We start from the raw sequence: 16,852 nt of genomic DNA, 5'->3' as shown, positions 1-16,852 counted from the left end.
AAACACTGATTTCCCTAAAAAATTAGACCAACAGAAAGCAGATAAACCTCTTGTGTTGTATACAGATGTGTGTGTGTGTGTGTGTGTGTTTGTGTGTGTGTGTGTGTGTGTGTGTGTGTGTGTGTGTGTGTGTGTGTGTGTGTGTGTGTTACTTACCTTTCACAACAGTCAGGTGTAAGGTGGAGCTATGACGTCCTCTTCTGTTCTGGGCTTCACAGTAATAATTCCCACTGTGTTCAGGTCTGATATCAGTGATGGTGAAGATCTGTCCTGATGCTTTTGGTGAGTCTTCATTCTCCTTGTACCAGGTGTAATTAGCTGCTGGGTTAGCATCACTGCTACAGGTCAGAGTCACTGAACTGCCTTCCACTATCTCAGCAGAGGGACTCAGTGACACAGAGGGAAGCTTTGGAGCATCTGGAAGAAACATTAAATTAAACAATTAATTAAATTAACATAGATTATCAGTAAATTGAGGATGTGTTACTACAGTGAAGAATATTCTATATTAATAATTAATACATCTGAAACCTTAGAAGAATGATGAATTTGATGGTTTGAACATCATTTAACGCAGAATAATTGAATAAAATCTGACAATTTTATTCAATCTGTTGCTTTCAAAATCAGTTTCACTCACATTTCACATCAATAAAGATGTATTCAGATGTCCTCTTCTCCAGCTGGTTTTCAGCCGTACAGTAATACTCTCCAGAGTCAGAGGACTGGATGGAGCTGAAGACAAGCTGTGGTTCTTTGCTGAGAGGTTGAAGGTCTGGATTTACATTCTTCTTGTACCAGGTGTATTTAGCTGCTGGGTTAGCATCACTGCTACAGGTCAGAGTCACTGAACTGCCATTAATGATTTCACCAGAGGGACTCACTGACACAGAGAGAAGCTTTGGAGTATCTGGAAGAAACATTAAATTAAACAATTAATTAAATTAACATAGATTATCAGTAAATTGAGGATGTGTTACTATAGTGGAGAATAGTCTATACAAATAATGAATACATCTGAAACCTTAGAGGAATTATGAATTTGATGGTTTGAACATCCTGTAACGCAGAGTAAATATGACAATAGTGATTTAAATTGCCTCTTAAAAATCTACTAGAGTTTCTCATAAAATAACAGTAGACTGTGATCCAGGTGCAATAAATCTGACAATTTTATTCAAACTGTTGCTTTTTAAATAATCAGTTTCACTTACATTTCACATCAATAAAGATGTATTCAGATGTCTTCTTCCCCAGCTGGTTCTCAGCTGTACAGTAATACTCTCCAGAGTCAGAGGACTGGATGGAGCTGAAGACAAGCTGTGGTTCTTTGCTGAGAGGTTGAAGGTCTGGATTTACATTCTTCTTGTACCAGGTGTATTTAGCTGCTGGGTTAGCATCACTGCTACAGGTCAGAGTCACTGAACTGCCCTCAATGTTTTCACCAGAGGGACTCACTGACACAGAGGGAAGCTTTGGAGCATCTGGTGTGCGAAAAAACATTCATTAATAGTATTATGCAGGATACAATGATGGTTTATATGTTGAGTCAATTAATTTGCTTTTAGCATTGCTTTGCATTGTCTCCGTAATATACTAACACAGGAGGGTCAAACTCATTTTCAATCAAGGGCCACATACAGCCCAAATTGATCTCATGTGGGCCGGACCATTAAAAGATGGAAGGAATGAGGGAAGAAAAAAAGGACGGACAGATAAAAGGAAGGGGTTACAGGTACTGTGTCGACTTAAAATTTTGGATTTAAACTTTACTACTTACACAGGACATCTATGAAGAGAGACGATGAGTTGATCCATCCATACTGATTCTCAGACTTACAGTAGTACATCCCTCTTTCCTCAGAGCTGATGGAAGTGAATTTATAATTTCCTTCTTGTGCAGGAAACAGTGGTTGCTTCTTCTTGTACCAGGTGTAATTAGCTGCTGGGTTAGCATCACTGCTACAGTTCAGAGTCACTGAACTGCCCTCAATGATTTCACCAGAGGGACTCACTGACACAGAGGGAAGCTTTGGAGCATCTGGTGTGCAAAAAAACATTCATTAATATTATCATGCAGGATACAATGATGTATTATACGTTGAGTCAGACAAATCTCTCCCAGTGTTTTTTAACAAGGTTGAGGAGATTAAGAGCTGTATGTTGCTTTATAAATAATCTGTTTTACTCACATTTCACATCAATAAAGATGTATTCAGATGCCCTCCATGGCTGGTTCTCCGCTGTACAGTAATACTCTCCAGAGTCAGAGGACTGGATGGAGCTGAAGACAAGCTGTGGTTCTTTACTGAGAGGTTGAAGGTCCTGATTTACATTCTCCTTGTACCAGGTGTATTTAGCTGCTGGGTTAGCATCACTGCTACAGGTCAGAGTCACTGAACTGCCCTCAATGATTTCACCAGAGGGACTCACTGACACAGAGGGAAGCTTTGGAGCATCTGGAGGAGATTGTACAAACAAGCGTTAACATGAGAATGTGTTATTATAGAACATAAACTTTTCAATTGGCTCATGAATTTAATTGATTATTGTCCGACATCAGAAACGAAATACTATGTAAAATAGACCAAATGTATTGTGAACAAATAAAATGGGACCATTAAATACTTTTTAAGTACAACCCCATTTCCAATGAAGTTGGGACGTTGTTTAAAACATAAATAAAAACAGAATACAATGATTTGCAAATCCTTTTCAACCTATATTCAATTAAGTAAAAGAGTGCGGGTACTAGACTGGCCTGCCTGCAGTCCAGACCTGTCTCCCATTGAAAATGTGTGGCGCATTATGAAGCGCAAAATAAGACAACGGAGACCCCGGACTATTGAGCAACTGAAGTTGTACATCAAGCAAGAATGGGAAAGAATTCCACCTACAAAGCTTCAACAATTAGTGTCCTCAGTTCCCAAACGCTTATTGAGTGTTGTTAAAAGGAAAGGTGATGTAACACAGTGGTAAACATGTCCCTGTCCCAGCTTTTTTGGAACATGTTGCAGGCATCAAATTCAAAATGAGTGATATTTGCAAAAAAAACAAAGTTTATCAGTTTGAACATTAAATATATTGTCTTTGTAATGTATTCAATTGAATATAGGTTGAAAAGGATTTGCAAATCATTGTATTCCGTTTTTATTTATGTTTTACACAACGTCCCAACTTCATTGGAATTGGGGTTGTAAACTGTCACTAAATAAAGGCTTTCATATACATTTATAAATAAATTTCAAGCTTCAGAGATGCAAGACAGTCTGGCAAACACAGATCTAGAGAGCAGAGGGGGGAAATTAGCAGCAGATTGGCCCCGCATCTTTGACGGATGCTGGACATTCAGGTAATTATGCTGCCATATATCTGCTGCTTTGCCAAACTGTTTGATAGAGGTGTTTGTAAGTTTTGACAGAGGTAATATGACTAGATCTAAAGATAATATTTAATAAACATATAAGCTGTAATTAGTGTTATACTTTATCTGAACCTTTTGATTTTAATACACTGGATGTGTATCGAGAACTACAAATGACAAGGCCCCTGAGAGCATGGGACCCTTCATGCTCTGTCACTTCGGGCTCAAGTTTCCACCAGGATGACGTTTTGTTAGTGAAACAGTGGAGTACACTTACACACTGGAGGAGAGCGATATCCGTTAATAGCACAGGAATAGCTGTGTGCAGGATCAACAACTCCTCTATAAGAGAAAGATGTTTCTTTCTGAATTTTCTCCTCATTTCTGTACCAGGCATAGGAAGAACGACCAGGAGGAAGACAGTTGCTGAAACAAATCAGCTTTGGACCGCTGGAAGATCGAAACACCTGCATCTTTACATCTGGATTTGTGAACAACAGAAATGTCATAAAATGCACTGTAACTAACTTGCTACCAGTACAACATCAAACATCAAGGAGACTAAACATCAGTCTCACCGTCCTCAACCGTACCCATAATATATTTTTGCCTTATGCTTTTTTAATGGAGTTTGTCTAAGTTAAACTTCAATTTAACTGTGTGCTTTTCATTTGTTTGATCAGTTATTGTCTCAGAAATATATATTTTTAAATCTTTTGGACTGGTAAATTTTTATTATATCAAACTGAAGTGATTATCCACAATCTCAATTAGCAAGAACACAATTTCACGATGAATACAAATATTTTAACATGTTAACTTCTGATACACTGACTTCATCAGCAGTTTGTGTTCATCAGTACCTGTGACAGTCAGAGTTGTTCCAGGTAAACTACTCCTCCATTCAAAGCGTCTTGTTTTGAATGTGAAGTGATACTGGGCTGAATCGCTCTCTCTCAGGTCAGAGATTCTCAGAGTGGAGCGTCCTCTCTCTGTTTCAAGGACCTGAACACGACCTGCATACTGGGAGTCTTTACTAAGGTCCTCAGGCTGTGAGGGATACTGCCACTGACGACTACGATCAGGACTGAACCAGAATGATGATGTGATAGATTCATAACTGCTGTATGTGCAGGAAATGTCCACTGATGAGCCTCTGAAGGCACAGATGCTTCTGTCAGTGTAAATCACTCTGTTGCAGTATTGACCATGGACACCTGAAAGATACAATTAATTTAAAATAACACAGTTAATCTTAAATACGTAGTCGTGTGTGTGTGTGTATATGTGTGTGTACAGAATGTGAAATGAGTTGTAAAGACAGTAGTGTGTGTTGTAAAGACAGTAGTGATGCCCCCCATTTCACAGTGAGACTGAAGATAAAATAATCTATAATAATCTAGTTGTCAAACTCTTGGTAAAAAAGTTTCTCTAATAGGTGAGATACTATTTAAAAAAAATCTCTGAGCTCAATGAGAAAAACATTGTACAGTACTTTAGATAAAAGGCTTCACAAGATGCTGTTATGTTAGTGGAAGACTGTGAAGAAAACTCACAAACTGAAGGAGAGGGGAAATCCTCATATCCTGTAACAGCACAGGAATAGCTGTCTGCATAATTGAAGTAGTCTGAATGAGAAAAGGAAGTTTTACTGCTGATTCTCTGTCCATTCTTGTACCAGATGAAGGAAGAACGATCAGGTAGACGACAGGTGCTGTGACACTTCAGCTCTGCCCAGGAAGAACCGGTTGTTGATGGGATCACCTTCACCGGGAGATCTGGATATGTGAAGAAAGAACAGAAATGTAATTTATGTTCATACACAAACACATTCACTGAACTATTTCCAAGATATTAACCATTTGAAACTAGATTAAATCTTCCAGTGAGAACGTTACCTGTGACAGTCAAAGTGACTCCAGGTACACCAGAATATTTCCCTCTTGGTTGATTTGTTGTGAACATGAACTTGTACTCAGCTGAGTCTCTCTCTCTCAGGTCTGTGATTCTCAGAGTGCAGTCGTTCTTATCACAGTGATACTGCACACGACCTGCGTACTCTGAGACTGTTCTCAGATCCACAGGTTTATTATTACTCAGCTTAGTAAACCAGAATGTTTCATCGACAGCAGTATCAGCATTATTTACTCTGGATGGGAATCTGTAGCTGGAGCGTATGTCCACTGTTGATCCTTTTATGGCACAGATGTGAGTAGAAGTGTAAGTCACTCCCCAGCCATTCTGACCCTGTACCACTGTAACACAGAGCACATCAGAAACCACAATCAGATTTATAACAAGTTAAGAATCAGTGAATAAGACAAAGTGGATCATGGCACCAATATGATCTTCAGTTGTTGTCCTTCAAAGCTCCTCATTGTGGATCAATCTGACTAGAAATGAACTAGAATAAAGTATTTTATCTGTTGATTATTATATTTTATCATTTGTTACTGCTGAGTGTTTCAGCTTTAGTCCATTCATTCTGCAAGCTTTTACTTTACAAACATAAAATGAGTAAAAATGTCACTTTTGGGCGGTTAAAGCAGCAGATCAGTGATGCATCAGTGATGTTTTCACCTTATTAACACTGAGACCTTTTCTGTGTCATTGTTTTTGCTCATGTTAATTTAATTTGTCCACACTTTATAAACTGTTGTATTACTTTCATTATGTTATTTCTGTATTATGTCTCCATGCACAGGCATAGAAATGTCCAAAGATATTTTTTAACATACAAACAAACTGGTTAGATGCTGTTTACAGTTAATCTCTCTGCACTGAGACAGAACATCAGATAATCTGAAGGTGCAGTGAAGAAACAAGAATATATTGAAGCTGTGAACATTAATGTTGTTTTACTGAACAGGATGAGAAGAAGAAACTGAATCATTAGAGAGTCTGTGCTTGTCTTGTTTAGTTTCCTCTCTGTTAGTTCTTTGCTAAAGTTGCTGCTCAATTAAGTGTGAAAACCACAAAGAAATGTAGAACATGACGTGTGGTTAACTACTGATAGCAACTAAAATAAAATAGGTGTCAAGAAGTTTTCACAGAAGAGGAAACTGTCATAGTTGTAACAGCTAAAACAGTCGTCCAGCTCTACAGTACAGAGTGCAGAAAATAACAAACAGCTTAAAAACATCAGGACAAAATACAATTCTCAGTGCATTGCTGTACCATCACATAACTATGAATACATTCATATGCATGAATAAAAATATATGATTCTTACAATCTATGGAGGGAGGGAGGACAAACCATATCAGCCAGGCCCCACCCCCACCACTCACGACGCAGACACAGCTGAACATCTTAATATATTGTTACAATGTTCAATAGTTAATACTAATTATATTTTTATTATTTTGTCTTAATTAAACACTCTACTCTGAGTAAATGTGTTAAATGTCCTACAATGTAAATGTAGATATACAGTACCTGACACAGAGAGAAGGAAGACAACAAATCCACTCGCTGCTGCTGTTAAACTCATAGCTGCTCCTCTCATCTCTCTGTGAGGCTTCAGAGACAATAAAATACATTAAATAATGTAAACAACATGTAATAGTTATATCAGTAAACTGTTCTACTTACAGCAGAGAAGGATGTTGTCTGTTAAGATGCTCGACCTTTGTGATCTGTGAGCAGAAGTCAGATATCAGGCTTAAAGTAAATGGGTACATTTCCTTCCTCTTTCTTATCATTATGAGTATGCATGAGAGGCCAAGTGACAGTATAGGCGTACGTGACAAGCAAGTTTCCTGTTCTCTAGAGACCTAATGTGATCTTTGTAGAGATAATAAGACACCAGTGTTCTGGCCTTTTAGCAATTTAAAGAGAGAAGAGAAATAATAACACTTTTTTATCATCTTCATGTTTTTAAGTGTGCGGACAGTTCAGTGTCTAAAGATAACACGTGACATATGTGTGACATGTTATTTGATGCATCTCCTCACACTTCTAGTGCATGTTGAGACACTGAATACACCACCATGAGTTCAAAGAGATGTAGTGCATCAGTATGGGAAGTAAGAAGTAACATGCTGAGCACAGTGTTTATTGCAAGTATTAAGAAACAAATACAAATTAATGTACATCAAAAAAGTGATACAGAGATCTATGTTCAAATCAGATCATAACATGTTTTATGCACGCATTCACAATCACTCTGACTGTAACACAGAGCACATCAGAAATCAGTCCTTCTGCTGTGTAAAGATGCACAGATGCTCTCTACAGTTTATCTCTTTGACCTGTGAACCATGATACAGTTTAAATGAACAATAAAATAAAAAATGTCCTATCAGGTAGATTGTGTACCGAGATGTCCTTTATCTAAAGACCGTGTAAAGTGAATTCAGATATTTTCTTCTAAACACATTAAATAGGTCACAAATGTATTTCTAAAAAAGGTGTAAAAAGCATTTCAACCATTTAGATTTGAATTGTGGAGCTAGGCTTCACAAACTGTGTTTCAAGATTTCTGTGATCAGGATTTAGTGATTAGCATAAACCCGCCCCTGCTGCTGTAGAGGTATAAATACATTCAGCGCACACTACTACTACTACAGTCTACAGTTAGCCAGTTAGCCGCTGAGCTAGCAGCCGAGTTAGCCGCCGAGTCAACCGCCAAGCTAGCCGCTGAGCTAGCAGCAGAAAGCTCTCAGACCTAGCGTCCATGTTTCGGGTAGAAGTGGTAACTTTGATTGACAGGTGACACTTGGTAGGGGGCGGGGTTTCAGCGGACTCGGCGGGCACGCCCACAGCATTTGGTAGCAGAGAAAGAGGCTGAGTTTTACGCAACTTTGAAGCCTAATTTCATATATTTTGAGATATATTTTAATCATTTAAATTTGGCAGGGTGGTTAACAACACACTTTTGGTATGTCAAACTCAGAACACATATTTATTCTTACTTTACATGGACTTTAAATACAGGGGAACCTACCTTTGGAAATTAACACACATCTCACAATTTAGGAGGAAAGTGAGAAAATATGTTTATTGTTACTCAAGTGAACTGAGCCTTTAAAGCAGACAGTGGAGGGAGACCTGTGATGGAGGCTGAATCTGCAACACTGAAGCTTCACCACTAGAGGACAGTGAAACATCAGAGATACTGAATCACAACCCTGAGATAACATTTTACCATCCATCACTGATTGTTTAGATACATTTGAATTTATTTTGAGTTACTTTCACTTTTTATGATTGAGTTTAATCTTAATATGTTTACAGTTACATTTTCACTTGAGCACATCACCATCCAGTTAAAAAACCATAGGTTAATACACAACCTTTGGCTTGACAGCTGTGAAATACTGCACTCTGTGACCTCACTAGTACCTGGCTGCCATGGAGCTTTAGCAGAAACATAGAGGTTACACAATGTCAGATCATCAAGTTTAGAGGCAACAGATAAGTTATCCTTCACACTGTCAAATGCAGGATTGACCGCACAGGCAGCCACCAGCTCTGGCTCAGCTGTATCTGGGGGATCATCCATCAATGTTTCACAAAGATTGAAAGAGTCATGTTTCTGAGACTGAGCATGAGTCACAACACAAGGATAGATGTGCTTGAGGTGTTAATTCATTGTGGTCAGTCTGTCATAGCTGGAAAAAATTAGGTTGACCACTGTTATGGAGGGAAGCAATCCCACTGACATGAGCCCTGTGACCAGACCGCACATCAGCTATACAGTATTCAGACGTGCCCTGAGAAAGGACATCAATGCATCATCGCCAAGGAAAGTCTCATCAGTCAGAGGCAATACCCTTTTCAAGTGTGTAGACTTAAAGGGTAATTACCTTTTTTTACAACCTGGACCTTGTTTCTAGCATAAAATACGATCTTTTACTCACCCAGACAATTTTGGTGTCATTTGGATTCGTTCGGACGAAATTAGCTCAAGTTTAGCGCCTCGTATATCTGTATAAAGCGAGTACAGCACTAACGTATCATAACAAAATATGTGTACTCGCATTATACGGATATACGCGGCGCTCCTTGAGTTGGTAATTATAATAAAAGTAACGTTATGAGTCAAAACATAATCAGCAAATCCAGCAGCATCCCCTACAGTTTTTGCTCTCTGCTCACTTAAATACGTAGAAAACCACTTCTGGAAAACAATATTTTAGTTGATCCAAGAATCAACTGCTGAAATTGCTCTTTTGTCTCCACTTTTTGTAAAATGCACCAATGATCAAAGATCCTGGGTAAATTCCACATAGGTTTGCATTTAACCTTTCGAGCAACTGCAAAAACGCTGTCTACAAGCTTCTGGTGTGACAGATTGAATAATATGCATAATAGCATTCTAAGGTTATAGTTTATCTTGTGTTTAAAATGTTATTTTGTCCACTGCACTACTATGACAACAGGTGTTTCTGTCTTTCCTCGTGTTTTATGTTTATAATGTCAATCTACAGTAACACCAGCAGAACTAAGAGTTGTAGTTACTAGACGACTCCAGCAGAGGGAGTATAGAGCTGTTAAGCTATATAAAAGAACACCCTGCTTTTCCCCTCAGTCATTGCAGTTCATACCAGGGTAAAGTTTGTGTTTGTGGGTTTTTCATATAAATACTCCCTTTCCCTTCATATAAAACGTTCTTGTTCATGAGTGTGTTTTCCAATTGTGTATTTGTGCTTAGGAAAGTAATGGTGTGGTGATATGTCTGTATTGTGGAGTTATGAAGCAAAACATATGTAAATTAAAAAAATTTAAAAATACTAAATAAACTTTTCCCTTTGCAAATTTAATCAGCAATCCACCTGTCAGGTGTCTAATTAGTGTTAATTATTAATTTAGTTTTAATATTAAGTGTTACATTTGTTTGATTACATTGTTTTGTTTTGGGGTTTTTGACTAATTAGACAATAATTAAACTATTTATTCCTATTTTCAATCATTCCTATTACAAAAAAAATAAAATGCTAACAAAATAATAATACTAATAAACAATATCAAAACATTCAATTATCAATAAAAATTAACAAAACAATCAAACTTTTCTGACAGGCTCAGGGGTTCAGTCCTGACTGAGGACGAAGAGGAACAGGAACAGACAAAGAGGATGAAGCGGAACTGGCCTTGTAACAACAAAGCCACACAGCTCAAATATTTTTGCTTTTTTTTCAACGACAGTTTTTCTATTATTTTAACATTAATTTAACTAAACAAAATTAAAAGATGTCCATAACATTTTATCATATTTATTCTCCCCATTAAAACATTAAAAATCAATGAGACAATTACACACAGGTTATATAAATTTAGCTTCAGCTCACAAAATATTGACGCATTTCAAGCACTTCACACCCACACCTGTTATTTCTCATGCTGAGAGCTGATAGATCCCACCCTTTCTTATATACAGTCTATGATCCCACCACACAGAAACTAATATACTACAGAAATGAACAAAGAGGCCTTCATAGTTGTCCCGTGTTAGCGACCTACCAGCCAATCAGAAAATACTATTTCTTGTTGCTGGGTAAATTTGGAAAATAAGTCCAACAGTTAGCAGCACCAACCAGTCACTAAGCGGTTGCTAACGGCTGCTAACTGTTGCTAACGCTTGCATAGTTACTGCTAACGTTTTTCCCTTTTTCTTTAATTTTCTGACTCTGACGGTTAATAAGGTCATATTCACATAAAAACGAGCTATAATTAATAACTCACCATGACTTTCTTTGGCAGAGAGCAGCATAATTGTGACTGCTCCATGTTTCTTTTCTTTTCTTAGGGTTTGTTGGGGGGCTCTGTTGGTCTGGATGTCTGTGTCGCTGCTCTGATGGAAAGAGAGCTGCCGCCTCTCAACACGGTCTTTTATAATGGGGAAGCTGGTTTAACTACTATTCAATTAATACAGTTCATTTTTATTTGTTTATGTAGCTAATAGTCAGATCATGTCCTCAAAATTCACCTTCCTATAATTAAGTTATCTATTTTTAATCTAATTTATTGTCTATTGTAAGGGTTTTGGTAACCACGGGTTACATTCGCCCTCAGGTTCAGCTCTTTCTTCATATAACGGTCCACTACAACACCCTCATCAGTGTTGATGTTAACACCAATCCGTTTGTCAATCTCACATCTAAACATGAGAAAGTAGAATTGCCATTTGAGTCATTCAGTGTGCGATTTATGGATGTACAAGATGGCTGATGTGTTTACTGTAAATATTGTCGTGTGTATTGACACTTCCAAACATGTCAAGTAGAGTTCTGTTTACATGCTTTGTTTACCTACCACCTTCGAATCTCAGTCCCCTCCACCCTCCAAGAAAGGAAATGGCCAAAAAAGAGATGAAATGCTGGAGTAGATTTGACTGTCAGCAGAATACGGCTCTTTACCACCATCTAGTGGCAAAACGTTAAAACTACAACTGGATTTAAAATGTATGTATGCTCTACATAGGTAATTCGCTTTTCTCACTTTACTGGATTGTGTAACTTTAATACTTTTTTCCAACCTGTACTATACAATTCTATAACACAGTCTATCATCACTTTTGCCTGTATGTTGTTTATAAGATGAATAATCCGGTGATCTGAGTGTCCTAGCTGCTTGTGGGACTGCATGATAACCACCTTTCACAGTAGTGTAGCAATGATCAAGGATACTCCGCTCTGGTGGCGCACATGCTATCCTATATTTAGGGAGTTCACTGGATAAGTTTGCTGTATTAAAGTCACCCAGGATTCACTCACAGCATTTTTTTTTCTTTTTAATTTTTTAAAATAAAAATAGAAAGAAACCCCCCAAAATGTCACCATTTGACAACAATATTAATGCAAAACTATCTGCAGAATTAGCCACTACCGGAAGTCAGAGAGAAAATATGTTTTTTTGTTATTCATGTGAACTGAGCCTTTAAAGCAGACAGTGTAGGGAGACCTCAGTGGTGAAGCCTGAATCTGCAACAGCTTCACCACTAGAGGGCAGTGAAACATCAGAGATACTGAATCACTGATTGTTTACACACATTCGCAGTTACTTTTAGTCCTTTTCACTTTTTATGATTGAGTTGCATCTTAATATGTTTAATCTTGTAATTCAATTAATTTATCATTACAGTTAGTGGTTCAGTTTCAGAAGCATTGATTGTTCACATTGGTGACCTTGTTGTGCAGTAGTTGAACAAACTCTCACAGTCGAGGTGTCTAAGTATGAAAATGATTCAGTCAGTGATCTACAGCTGTCACTAACAAATATGGACTGTTATACTGAAAAGGCTTCATACTCGGTAAACTGCCACATATTCTGCTTCTCTGAGTGACCGCAAATAATTTAAATGCAATTGTATATACACAATTATAAACATCTCAAATGACATTTAAGGCCTTCAATATAAACTGTGTCTGTGTATTCTTCTCTTCTATCTATTTTAGCAACATCCCAAAATCATAATTAAGTAAGATTTAAAGAAAAAAATAAAATTTTATTGTCTTATTTGCTGTTTAATACATTCAGATCCTGAAAAATGAACATAAAAACTATTTAAAGCAGAAACTTTCTGCACACTGTCGTCCTCTGCAGCAGTGAGAGGGAACTGCAATCATGTTTCCAACTACAGAGATGTTGTGGAAGCTGGCTGTTTATTGTATATCAGTCACTGCAATACCTGGATAATGTGACATTCAGCAAAGTGTGATAGAACTGAGATTATGTTTGATGTGTGAAAATATACAGTAAACTGCACAAGAAGCCAATCAGGATTCCTCAAAAGTGATTAATTACAGTATGTACACATTTAAAATAACACTTTGCATTGCAGCTCTAATCCTAAATATCTGTAATATGAATTAATCTGATATCAGCCTGTTTTTCCTTTCAGGAGGCTCCAACCTGACTGGATTTTACTCCAGGTCTTCCTGCTCCTCTGTGTCTTCTGTCTGTGCTGCAGTGACGACCTGCAAGTCTGAGACGTTCTCATATTCAAGACGAGAGTCCAACTGATGGGGAGAAATGTCAAAATGAGGATTAATGGACCTACTTCATGAGATTACATGTAATCAGATTTTATTAGAAATGTATTAAATCATGTTTAAAACAGAATTATTTGCTAAAATCTTATTCAGGTGAAATACATTACAGGATTTTACTGTACAAGTCATATTTTAAATATAAATTAACATCTTCATGTTGACAATATAAATGTGTTTGCTTGCATTCATGAGCCAAGTGATCATAACTGTATTTTAGGATAAGTTCTGTCAATAAGGTTTCTCTCTCACACCTCTATAGTCTCTACAGGTTCATTCAGGTCAGTGGTAGAACTCAGCATTTTCTTCTTCCTGGGTTGAAACAATAAAAGAAAAAGAAAAAGGATTAACTATTAGAAAACCATGATGTAAAAAACTTTCAAAATATTTGAAGAAAATAAATGGAGGGATGTTTTCTTAATTGTTTTACCTCGTCCACAGAATCAAGAGAAGCAGAGGAATCAGCATCAGGACTGCCAGAAAAAACCTGATGATGATCATCATAAATACTGATTTCCCTAAAAAAAGGGACCAACAGATAAACCTCTTGTGTTGTATACAGATGTGTGTGTGTGTGTGTGTGTGTGTGTGTGTGTGTGTGTGTGTGTGTGTGTGTGTGTGTGTGTGTGTGTGTGTGTGTGTGTGTCTGTGAGAGTGTGAGAGTGTGTGAGTGCTTACCTTTCACAACAGTCAGATGTAAGGTGGAGCTATGACTTCCTATTCTGTTCTGGGCTTCACAGGAATAATTCCCACTGTGTTCAGGTCTGACATCAGTGATGGTGAAGATCTGTCCTGATGCTTTTGGTGAGTCTTCATTCTCCTTGTACCAGGTGTAATTAGCTGCTGGGTTAGCATCACTGCTACAAGTCAGAGTCACTGAACTGCCCTCCACTATCTCAGAGGGACTCACTGACACAGAGGGAAGCTTTGGAGCATCTGGAGGAGATTAAACATGCATTTAAGATTAGAATATGTTGGCATATATTTTAATTCAGATCTTTTTTTCTAGTAGTTTCTCATTGATCATCGGGAGTAGTTGTCACAATGGACTTACACAATGATCCTGCTTGTGGAAACTAACCACAAATGACAAACCTTTAATCATTTTACACAGTAGGCAGATCACTTTCTTATTATGTTTTTAAAATAATTATCATGAATCTACATCAAGAACCACATTAAAGTGATTCTGAATATTCCAGGTATATGTTTAATTTGGGGAGAAACACAGACTGACACAGTGAACTAAACTCACACACTGAAGGAGAGCGGTAATCCTCATGTCCTTTCAAAGCACAGGAGATGTTGTCACCAGGATTAAACTGCCCTGAATAAAGAGAAGTTTCCTCCTTCATCATTTTCTGTCCGTTCTTGAACCAGACGTAAGAAATACGACCTGCTGGACTGCAGCTGCTGAGACATTTCAGCTCTGCCTCCATATGAGACTGATGGACTGTTATTGTGATCACCTGCACCTGGAGAGCTGCATATGTGAGGAAGGACAATATTATCATCACTTGTTCTAAATAATCATAAATGTACATGAATATCAAGACATCAGTTATAATTCCTAGAAGTATTGGAGGACAGCAGCTATATTAAAAATGTATGTTTGTAATGTGATGATTGTGACGACTGATCATTAGTAAAAACTTCTGTGTTTTTAAAAGTACTAATGTTTGTGTGTTTATGTCTGTTTGTGTTCATCAGTACCTGTGACAGTCAGAGTTGTTCCAGGTAAACTACTCCTCCATTCAAAGCTTCTTGTTTTGAATGTGAAGTGATACTGGGCTGAATCGCTCTCTCTCAGGTCAGAGATTCTCAGAGTGGAGCGTCTGCTCTCTGTTTCAAGGACCTGAACACGACCTGCATACTGGGAATCTTTACTAAGGTCCTCAGGCTGTGAGCGATTCTGCCACTGATGACTACGATCAGGACTGAACCAGAAGGATGATGTCATAAATTTATAACTGTTGTATGTGCAGGAAATGTTCACTGATGAGCCTCTGAAGGCACAGATGCTTCTGTCAGTGTAAATCACTCTGTTGCAGGATTGACCATGGACACCTGAAAGATATAATTAATTTAACAGCACAGTTTTAATACTACTACTACTTCTTCTAAGTAATAATGCGCAGATGTAGACCAATACATTATGGGCCTGATTTACTAAGATCACAAATAAAGGGTACTAAATTGCGTACACGGTGCAATAGATTGTACGTTTCATTTGCGAGCGTTTTGCAGGTGATCTACTAAGAATAACTGTGTAAATGAAAACAGGTGTAACAGGTGCAGACAGCAGTTTTAAATGACGGTTTTGTGTCTTAATGGAGAGGTTGGACGAGCAGAAAGCTGCAAGCACAAAATGAAATGTGATCAGGTTCTAGTGGAAGAGGTTAACTGATATATTGAGTTATAACACAAAACTAATATTACCAGAAAAACCCACATATGGGAGATTATTAGTGACAAAGTCAATGCTGTTAGTAAAACTAAAAATATTCCACTCCAAAATATTAACACAGGTGGAAAAACTCCATCCTGTGCGTATTCTGTCATTGTGCCTCCGTCTCCTCGTCTCCATAGCAACAGCCAGTTAATACCTGCCCATCAAAAGGTATTATTTATAGACGCAGTTAGCATCAGAAATAATACTTTGAGGTTTGGTAAATCACAATGCGTGTGCTAAATAATATATTTGCATTTTCTCCTCCCTGTATTTTGCACACTGGGGTTGAAACGCCCCATATTACAGTAATTACGGTAAACTACTAATATTACATTAATTACGGTAAACTACTAATATTACATTAATTACGGTAAACGTACTGATATTACATTCATTATGGTAAACTACTACTATTACATTCATTACGGTAAACTACTGATATTACATTCATTACAGTAAACTACAAATATTACATTCATTATGGTAAACGTACTAAATGGACAGCGCGTATTATCTTGCACAGTTGAAAGACGCAAACCTCAGTGCGCTGCGTTAGTAGATCAGCTTGCACATTTTTTGCGGGTGATGTCAAGTTTGCACACGTTTTTACACACGCAGACCTTTAGTAAATCACGCCCGATGTGTATAGAGGGCTTTGAAAGATCTTCAACAAACAAGCACTAAAAGAACAAGATAATACATTATATCACTCTGCAGATTATCCAAAATCATTTCCCTGTAAGACACATAGATCAATAGTTTTTCAAACATAAGCTTGACATGATTGAAGCAGCATAAACAGTATTCCACTCAATTTAATTATATTGATATTAAACTATAATTATTTGCATTGTTAGAAAAGTCAGAAAGTATGGTTTTTGTATTTTGAGTGGACTAACTTTTTTAATATACAGTAAGCTCTTACTTTGGATTTAGTGGGATTTTGATTCACTTTTAAGCAATTTCTTAATCACATGTACATCCAATATATAGTACAATAGGTTAAAGGTTATGTTAGTAGAAGACTGTGTTGTAAACTCA

General features: G+C 37.4%; 1 protein-coding gene across 1 annotated transcript in view; it reads right to left on the bottom strand.

The window, feature by feature from the left end:
* The window catches only part of LOC128364915 (B-cell receptor CD22-like), a 68,980-nt gene that overhangs the window by 26,294 nt on the left and 25,834 nt on the right, over window positions 1-16,852 (bottom strand). The window contains exons 9-11 of the mRNA XM_053325538.1: window positions 13,238-13,329; window positions 11,372-11,468; window positions 8,711-8,909 (exon numbers count right to left, since the gene is read on the bottom strand). Of these exons, the coding sequence (XP_053181513.1) occupies window positions 8,711-8,909; window positions 11,372-11,468; window positions 13,238-13,329 (388 nt within the window). The remainder of the gene's footprint in view (window positions 1-8,710; window positions 8,910-11,371; window positions 11,469-13,237; window positions 13,330-16,852) is intronic.

This window comes from Scomber japonicus, chromosome 2, assembly GCF_027409825.1.
Source record: "Scomber japonicus isolate fScoJap1 chromosome 2, fScoJap1.pri, whole genome shotgun sequence".
Classification (NCBI taxonomy): domain Eukaryota; kingdom Metazoa; phylum Chordata; class Actinopteri; order Scombriformes; family Scombridae; genus Scomber; species Scomber japonicus.
Note: the sequence above shows the minus strand (reverse complement) of the source record. Positions and strands in the feature narration are given on the sequence as shown.